This window comes from Pseudopipra pipra, chromosome Z (genome assembly GCF_036250125.1).
Source record: "Pseudopipra pipra isolate bDixPip1 chromosome Z, bDixPip1.hap1, whole genome shotgun sequence".
NCBI classification, from domain to species: domain Eukaryota; kingdom Metazoa; phylum Chordata; class Aves; order Passeriformes; family Pipridae; genus Pseudopipra; species Pseudopipra pipra.
In genome coordinates, this window is record NC_087581.1 from 34,858,447 (window position 1) to 34,868,617 (window position 10,171).

Consider the following 10,171-nt stretch of genomic DNA (forward strand, 5'->3'; position numbering starts at 1 on the left):
CCCCACTCTGTACTGATGTCAGGGGTTGCCCCAACCCCGCGGCAATGCACCCAGGACCTTGCACTTGCCCTTGTTGAACCTTGTGAGGTTCCTATGGGCCCACTTTCCTTCCCTCAAGTGTACCAACTGCACCTCTGAGCTTGGTGGCACCTGGAAATCTGTTGAGGGTACAACTCAATCCCACTGCCTATGTCATAATGAAGATATTAAACATCACGATTCCTTGAGGGACACCACTGATTATTGTTTCCACTTGGACATTAAGCCACTGACCATAACTCTTTGGATGCAGCCACCAAGCCAGTTCTTTATTCATTGAAGAGTCCATCTTGTGACAAGTGAAACGAACTTGGTTTTGTTTTTGTTTTTCTTACTTTAACAGTAAGAATGATGTAGGGGACACCATATCAAAGGCCTTACAGAGGCCTAGAGAGATGACATCTCTAGCTCTCCTTTGTCCACCGATACAGTTACTCCATCATAGAAGGCCATAAGATTAGTTGGGCACAGTTAGTCCTTTGTGAAGCCTGTTGGCTGACTCTATAGTCATATCCCTGTCTTTCATATGTTTTAACGGATCTTTAGATCATGGAACAGATACTCTTTAAAGACTAAAGCTAAATTATAGACTGAGTTTTGGCTTGAGTTTTAGCACTGCGAAAGAGGTTTCCCCGTCTTGGGAGACTGAAAGAAGTTTCTCAAGTGTTTGTCATGGGGAATTTACACTAAATCCTTTCACCATGATGTGCAACGCCTGTAACTTCCCAGATGAAACCCCTCCAAAAAATTCACCTAAAAGGAGTTTGGATGGATTAGGAGAATGGTAATGAAATAAATGGACTTGGATCTCTAAGTCTCTCTTTCAATAATGGGCAAGGTCAGCAGTCTTCGAAAGTCAGTCAGACAGCTGCTTGGTGGCCTGCACTTTGAGATAAGCTACCAATCCCGTCATCGTTAATGATGACCAGGTGCATACATCATAAAAACCTCTAATAAAAAATGGCAGTCTCAGGACAGGAGAGACTAAACTGACATAAGTACTTTCAAAAACAGTGACAAAGCATCATGTTCCATTAACACACAAACAAGAAATTAAAAGAAGCAAATGAGACTTTAACCAGAGCTATGCAAATATTGGTGTAAGAACACATGTTTTATTCTTTGGGCTTTTTTCCCCAGCAAAAGCACACTCTGACTCTGTTTCCAGGCTACTATTATTTCCTCTTTAAAAACAAACAAACAAAAAGAAATACAAGTGAGAAGTACTGTAAGTATCATTATTTTCTCTCCTAAAAGATCAAGTGAGTTAAAGCAAACTTTAGAAAGGAGTATTTTGGTGTTGTTTGCAGTTTTTGTTTGTTTCTATTGTTCCTTTTTGCAAGTCATCTTTGAAAGGTTTTCACTACCAACAGAAATGTTTCATTTCAACACCATCTAGACAGCAGACTCCAAAAAGGCAAACATCAGATGCTGCAAGTACCTGGATGTCTATAGAAGAATCTATGCAAGATACATGAACGATGCCTTTATTTTTCTGCATTTAATTTCCATTGTTTTTACTGTTCTGGTCTATGAGACCAACTGACATAGTGCTTTGTAAACTCAGTATCAGCAAAATATATATTCCATACTTGATCCTCAGTTTTCCAAGCATGATCAATTCCCAAAAATCAAAGACTGACAGCATCTTTTCCGACTTCTATGCATTTAAGTCTTTCAGACCTTCTAAGTAAGCAGTTGATGCTACAGAAGCCTTCCATCTGGCTTTCTGGATGACTCTATTCACCCTGAAATGTGGGCTGGAATAGCTTTCGGAATTCTTTTTCAATATTCTCTAATACAAGCAAGATAATTACCATTAACATTGAAGACTAAGATTTAAAAACTCCTGTGGTGGGTTTACAGAACAAGGAGATAAAAGCAACTTTCTTTAATTCACAGAAATGTTCTCATTCAGTACAAAGATTCCTGACAAAGATTATCTTGTTCCTTTTGAGTTTGCAGCTGGTGGAGGAATGAACTAGCCAACAACCAAGAAGCAGTATGATAGTGGCCAATGAGCACATAGCTCACATACCATGACAGACACATTAGCAAGACTAAGCAGTAATGTATAGTCCATGCTGCAAGAACCAATACTATTAAATCTAAAATATTTTCTCCCTAATGAAGAGTTTAAAAATGTACCTAAGATATATTCGCTACATAGTACCTCAGTCTGTAAAACCATGATCAAGAATGGGATTTCGTGCCTATATCGTAACTAAACTAGTAATTTTTAACTTGATTCCCATTTACTGAAAGAATCTCTAGCAGGTTGAGTTTCTATCACATCCAGATACACCAAGTTCCTACAGAACAAAAACCTGAGCTTCCATCCTGGATCTAACTTGAAAGTGGCTAACCCCATCTGGGAAAACACCCTTCTGATCCACATTTGGCAATACTAAGATTAGAGGTGTATTGTACAGTAAACATCAAAGGAGTTAAGGATCTTACTGCACTCATCTCTTCAGAGAAGAGAAGACCAGGTATGGGTGGGGGAATATGTCAAAATTTAACTGCCCTTTCCACAGTTTCCCTTGGGAAAAACAAATCCTCCTTCAACAGACTTTTGACAGCTGGGACTGAGTCGCAAAATACTTCAAGAAGGACCACCATGACATTCTCCTAGATAGAAAACAAAAGACATAGATAATCAGTGAGGACAGGACCTTGGGCAAACATTTTATCCACATATCTGCTCTGAGACAAAAACAGGCCCAGACTCAGGCACTAGCCAAAACTGTCTGGTCTCATTCATTCCTAATATATGCATCTTCCATACAAAAAGCAGGTCAATCTAAATTACAAACAGCAGAGCTCACAGATGAAGGTGTCAACACACAGCTCAGCTGTGCTGAAGCAATAGTGACACAGCCTCTATCTTTTCAAATTATTGAATCACAAGGTGTTTTCGCTTCCATAAACTTCCTGATGTTCTGTTCCTTTATTCAAGCAATGCACATATTGCACACCACCTGTTTATCACAGAAAGGTGAGCCAAACCACCAGAGTGCAGCTCACCTAAACCATACAGTTCATACCAGCAGTTTTCCAGATGATTCTGCCTTAATGGATGGACAAAGAAGGAATCTTCCTGGTGGGTTTTATTTTTGTTTCTGGAATAGCCACACCACTTTCTCAAATGCAAAATGAAACCAACAGCACTTTCCTGTTGGCAACAGCATCTGCTTTGGGTACTGGGATAAAACTCTACAGTACTGTTAAACACTAAGCATAGTGTGCAAATTAAGTAGTTTGACTATTCCATGCCATTTGTCCTTTGAAAACCTACAAAGGACAAAAATTTGTAGACAAGCACCCTTCAGTTTAGTCTCTGGATCAGCTTTACTTACTGAGGAAACAATGTGCTTTCAGAATATTTAAGATTTAAACTTTAGTTTAGCCTGAAAAAACGTTTGTGCTGTTCCTGGAACTCCTCCAGTAACTTTGAAAAAGTTTAACTTCTCAAATTACGGTATATCTTAGACTTCTGCCATCCAGTGTTAATACATCTAATTTCTTTGCATAGAGTTACTAATATTCAAAGCCTGCTGCATGCTTCCTTCTTTACAGCTAGCACCACGTATAGGGCTTCCTAGTGTCTCCTACATGCTAATTCTTCCCTTGTTTTCTACTGCTTCCCTGCTCTTCGTTCTTGCCCGGTTTGGTAATTACAGTAAATAAAACATGAATGCTGAACAATTTTGATACTTTTTCACTAACAGCTGTTCATACACAGTAGCATTCAAGCACAAGAAACAGATTTTTCCTGAGTCTTACATCATTCAGCTGGGTAAGGAAAAAATGCTCAGTGTCTATAGCATTCTATTACTGCCACAAAGCTGATCACCATTAATCACATATTTACCTTACTTTATTTCACACCTCCCCAGGATTAATTTTGCAGAGATTACAAGGAAGTGCTCTTCCCTATGCAATTGCTGTATATATACCACTATATACCAGAAAAAACAATTTGAAGCAACTAAAGGAGCAGAATTATTATTTCCTAACTTGCAGTACACAGTCAAATGCCCATTCTCAAAGGGTATTTCTGCTCAATATGTATTTTTTCATCCTACACTTATTATTGTATTTGTCAGTGTAACACACAAACTTGGGGTCACTTGGCTCTTTGACATTTAAATAAAATTAAATCAGTCTGAATTCTTTGACTCTTCAGACCCTCAGGCAGTTCCTACTAACTTCAGTGGGTGCAGATTACTTCTCAAGCAGCAAAAAAATAAAAAAAGCAACAAACCCTTTTCAATGGCTGCAAACAAAATATCCACTTGTGATGCACTAAAAATAAATATATTCCTAATTATTTTCTAAATATGTGTTCTTCACATTATCACACAGATATCCAAATGATGATTTGTGCTTTCCTAACAGGAAAAAAAAAAAAGATATTTTTATATATGGACATATATGTCTATATAAGAATATATCAAGGTGTTTTACATCCAAATTGAAATTATATTTCCTCAGAAACAGCTTCTGCTAAACAAGAGATATTTAATAATCTAGTTACAACACCTAAAGATGTAGGTTAACTATTTGTTCATTTAACAGTTGTAAATATATACTGTGTCAGTTACCTAAATTACGTGAAAGAGCTCAGTGTGAGTAGGGCAGACTGATACAAATACATACTACAGGAAAAATAAGGAAGTTTGCTTGTTTCACCTTATGTTCAAAAGCATCTTTTCACATAAGACTGCTGCTCATGCCAATTCAAATGGCTTATTGTCCACCTATTTCCTTTGCTAACACACAGAATAGAAGGATACATCACGCAAGTCTCTTCACTGACATATCTACTATCTTCAACATAAGAAACACCTCTCCCTTAAAAAAACATGCTTTGCCTATGACACACACCAACCAAAATGCTGCAAAACAGCACTGTCAAACACACCTCCAGTGCTTCATTTGGCCAGGGTTTGCAGTTACGTAGGCATAGCTAGCACAATACTGGCAGATTATTTTCTTACATACACAAGGCACTTCCTACTGAGAAAAGAGCGTATAATATTAATATATATAGTCTACAGGCAAAGGATGTCTCAGATTGATGGTTTACGGCAAAAATCTGTCATGTAGGCTCAAATGCCGCTTTCTGAGACCATGCAAAAGTTCCACGGATGACAAGGAAAAATTATATACATAGAATTACAGCATATAGCTTTTCCTACTTAAAAATAAATATGTACATATATATATATATATGCCTACAGTACAAGCATGAAGCATACATTCACATATGCTAATACAAAACATTAAAACACCTCTTTTTTCCCCCCCTAATTACAAAAACAATGTGTTTTTACAGCTAACAGCAAACAATGGATGGATATTAACAACTGTAAGCTCTGGAGAACATTCACAAGGTTTTGCAAAGTGTTCAGCAGTAATGAAATCCAGAAGAGTTTGGAAAATACAAGAGATTAAAACCAAATTCGGTGGAATACTGAATGTGTTCCAAAGTGCCTTGTGTTAGCTGAACTACTACCATGTAATATGCTTCAGTGCGTATTTATTGATTCTGGCTTTCCAGAATCACAACAGCAAAAATATACTTTATCTTGTTCTAATCTCTTAAAAAAAGCAAGCAATGATGTACAATAAAGTACCTAAAAGTGCTATTTTAATGTTTAATTACATAGAATGTTTATTTTTAAATGAATACCTAAAAATAATCTCAGCACACAGTAAAAGTTTTCTGCAAATGACTTCAGATTTTGAACTCTGTGATTCCATGAGAAGTAAAAAGATATCATTAACAGATAAAAATGGTGTATCGAGCACATTGTGTGCGTCAGACAGTAACAATCAAGAGGAAACTAATTTTCCAAGAAAGCACTATCTCTTTCGCAAGTTAAGGAGGAAAAAAACCTTTTCTCTTGATCCAAAAATGTTAATTTTTTTTAATGTTTGCTACATATATACATTTTTACGTGTGCACATCTAATTTTTAAACAAGTGTAAGAAAACAACCTGGCACAGATACACTTGTTTGTGCCTTAGAACCTTTTGAGTTAATAATATCTTTTACTTTGCACTTGCAACAAGTGTGAAAAACATGTACAGTCACTTAACAAGGCTCAGCTTAAATTGTGCTAGTGCTCTTTTTATGAGCCAAAGAATATCCTTCAGTCCAATATTTAAAAGCCCTTAACCCACTTTTCAGACCCACAATACTTTACACAGTGAAACTGGGAAGTTTGCACTTCTGACAAAAAAAAAATGAAAAGGAAAAAAAAAAAAAAACCAAAGCAAACGTGTTTGCTTATGTTTACACTAGTGATTTTTCCCCTTAAAAGTAAGGGTGTAAGAGACATAATGGGACAGTAAAGGTCTATCGAATATAAAAAAACCCAAGCGACATTAAGCAGCTTCAGATGGTTTTCACCATCCTTAAGGCTACCAGCCTTAGCATTTTTAATGAATACTTTTTCATTTTAAAATGGTTTTGTCTGTCTTATAACCATATGAATGACCCACACAAACAACACAAACTTAACAACTGAGCAATTTCCTATGCTGGGGAAGCAATGAAAGTGACTAAAAAAAAAGTGCTAATGTGCAAAAAACTACACTAATTAAAGAAGTTTCCCTAAAATTTGTTTAGAAATTGAATCCTGAATCCCTACTCAATACAAAGACTCCAAGAGTGGTTCACCACCACACCGTGTTTTACAAGACAATTTAAGTGTTAAATCATTAAGTGTTGAATCCAACCGTGGACAAGCAGTTTCAGTCTAACATATGACAGAGGCTGACAAAACAAAAGGCAAAAAATGTGTGCACAGTAACAATTTCTGTACTAGTTTTATTACCCAAGTATACAGATACACTATTAAGCATGAGCAGCCGGAAGTTCACCCCTCTTACGCTTATGCCTTCACAAGCCTGTTGGAAGTTGGCATTGATGATGAATGCAAAACACAAAAGAGTTTTCCTTAACCCTTTTTATGGGTTGGCTTCTCCTCTATTGTCCCTCAAGTCACCAAGTACCATCTGGTCCAAAGCAATGCCACAACTGTTTAGCAGTGGGAGGACCTCGTGAAGCAGCACAAGCTCTGGATTCCCAACTGCAGAAGTGGATCTCTGAATCTTTTCTCTAGGGAACATATACTAGTCTTGTTTAGTAAATTTCATACATCTCTGAAAATCTGGGAGAAGTCTCTAGCACTACTGCAAGAAAAATCAGGAAAACACAGAGACAATTTGGACCTAAGTAACAAATCAAATCTACGAACTGCCTCTCCTGAATCAAGTGTATGTCATTAATCATACCTAAACATCCATAATAATATTAAGCAAGCTACTTTGCAATCTTCTTTGCGAATCCTTAAAGTCACAACATGCACTGACATAAACCAAAATCAGGCCAAAATGAGACAAAATGTTGTTACTGAGAGTGCTGCATCGATGTTCACCACATCCCTCCCACACAGTTAAATGATCCCGACGCTCTTCTCCATATCCAGAAGACAAGCTGCAGGAAATAGCATATTCGTATGGAAGCACTAAAACATATTCGGGCTTCAACTTGCCTTACCTCATTGAAAAGGCAGTTTACTCTCCCAGTATAAATCATTACATGATCCAAGACAAATATCTTCACCGTAAACATCCCGCATCCATTTGGAACATCCCCTCTCATTCACACACCAGATAGCAGTGAAAATGTATTTCAAGGCCTGTGAGTCCCAGGCAGAAACCATATTACACGACACAGTACATCACACTGGACATGAGCAGGCGTATTTTAATTCAAAAGGCTTATTTTAACGTACGTCTATTAAATAAAAGCTATCTCTGCATAATTGCAACTCTAAAAAAAAACAACCTCTGTTTTAATTAAGGAGAAATGATAAAATAGATTGTATTTCCTGACCAGTGGGTGGATTCCAACGGTATTAAAGATCCTGTGATCATCCTGCACACTTCAGGTTCCCTCTCAGCTTGGCATGTGCATCTGTGCCTTTGCGGCTCCCTTTTCTTTATACAAGTTGGTGCACACGCCGAGCACCCACTTTACCTCATGAAATAAAAATCACAATAAGAAAATGCAACCGGTGAGCTAACAACCTTCCCGAAGCTCACGGAACAATGCAGATATTACACCCGCCACCATCGATCTGCACAGCGACTCCCCCTGCGAGTCCCTTCCTTAAACTGCTTCGCTGCCATCGCTCTCTCACACACCCCGACACTTGCCCTGAGCCCCGCACCTCGTCGCTCACCCGCGATCCGTCCCCTCTCCATTTTGGAACGCCGCTTCCCCTCCCACACCGAACCCACCCCGCCGGCGAAGCCCGCGGGCGGGCACAAACGCCCCGCTCCCCGCGGCGAGAACTCGGCCTGTGGCTCCCCGCGGTGGGGGCGGCGAGCGCCCGGGGACACCGCGGGCATCGCCGCCGGCCCGGCCCGCTGTCGACTGCCTGCGCCCCGCCCCGCCCCGCGCCGGCCGGAGGGCGCCCGGGGCGATGGCGATGCCCAGGCTGCAGCCCCGACGGTACCTGAGGGGTGCGCGCCGGCGACGGCCCGAGCCGAGCGGGCCGAGCCGGGCGGCGGCAGCCCCGCACTCACCCAGCAGCAGCAGCTTCAGCTCCCGGCGGGCGTCCCGCTTGTCCCGGCGCAGCTGCCGCTCGATCTCGTCGTTGATCCGCCGGGCTTCCTTAGCTTCCTCGCTCAGGCAGCACGCCATGATGGACTCCAGAGTCATTCTTCCTAGCTGGTTCAGACACAGCCCCCACCCCCCCTAAACCCGCACGCACACTCGCACACACGCACCCCGCCGCCGCTCCGGCCCCGGGGGGCACAGGCACTCTTCGAGAGCCCGGGGGCCGCCGCAGGGCAGGCGCGCAGGCGGAGCCGCCTCGATGCCACACAGGGGCGAGAAGAAAGGCAGGGCCGCTGGCGGCGCGGATCCCTGCTCCCTGCAGCTGACAACTCCTCCTCTCCTCTAAATCATGCACCAAACAACATGGAAACATCCACCGCGGCGGCAGCAGCAGCGTTACCTAGCCCAGCCGCCCCTCGCCCCGCTGCCCCCCTTCCCTCGCCGCCGCCCGCAGCCTGCGCGGTCCCCGAGTGTCCCTGGCGGCCGCCGACACCCCCGCCGCCCTCCGATGCGACCACCCCACCTCCCGTAGAAGTGCTAATGCCCGCTAATCCCTCCCCCGCCCCGCACACGCACACATCTCCCCGCCCCCGGAGCGGGAGCCCGGCTCCTGCGGGGTGGGCGAGACCGCTGCTGCCCGGCAGGAAGACGTTCGCCGTGACCGCCCCTTCGCCGCGGCCGCTCGCCCCTCCGGCGGGAGTGGGGGGGGCCGCTGCCGGGGACCTGCCAGTGCTGGGGCCTGCCGGGGACTGGCAGGGGCCGCGCTTGACCGACTTTTAAAGGGATCGGCTCCGCAGGCGTGGTGCAGGAATATGGCGGCCCGTCTCCCGCTGCCGCTCCCGCTCTCCCTCCGCGCCGCCGAACGCCAGGGAAGAGCAGCCGGGGGAACGGAACCCCCGCCCGCGCTGTGCCGCTCCCCACAGCGGCGGAGGGCAGGGGAGGGGAGGCGCGGGGAGAGACTGGGCGGATTCTCACACCAAATGGCCGCGAGGAGCTCTGCCCGCTGTAGTTTGTCATGCCAAGCAGCGCCTTCCCTACCGCCGTGTTTGCTTTCGCTTCCTTTGTTTTCAGTCGCGGGCACACATTTTTATTTAGTTCCAATCCTAGGAGAGATGACTCGGGTTGTCAGGCACTGGCGGAGAGGAGGCAAGGAGGAAGGGAAGGGAGAACGCCTTCTCCACCTTTGGCTAGAGTGAGAAAGCAGGAAAGCAGAGCGGGACACACGGCAGACCGCCAGGCATCGGGCAGGTTTAGCGCCCTAATACCCGGCCCTGCAGGGGAAGGCAAAGCCGCGCGTTCAGCAGGGACGCGCTGGCACGCCTCAGGGAGAGGCACCGCCGCGGCCGATGCTCAGCTGCGTGCAGCTCCACTCGCCCCTCGCCTCAGCCCCTGCTTCAGGCCCAGTCCCTGAAAGCTGTCCCCACGTAGCCTCCGGTAGCCGCCGGGGTGATGGCACACAATCGGGCAGAATGCACTGACACGACTTCAGTT

At 43.9% G+C, this 10,171-nt stretch overlaps 1 protein-coding gene across 1 annotated transcript in view; it reads right to left on the reverse strand.

Moving 5' to 3' along the window:
- The window catches only part of LOC135406841 (guanine nucleotide-binding protein G(q) subunit alpha), a 135,418-nt gene extending 126,601 nt beyond the window's left edge, over positions 1–8,817 (reverse strand). The window contains exon 1 of the mRNA XM_064641306.1: positions 8,647–8,817. Within this exon, the coding sequence (XP_064497376.1) occupies positions 8,647–8,782 (136 nt within the window). The 5' untranslated portion in view covers positions 8,783–8,817. The remainder of the gene's footprint in view (positions 1–8,646) is intronic.
- Between the last annotated feature and the right edge of the window lie 1,354 nt (positions 8,818–10,171).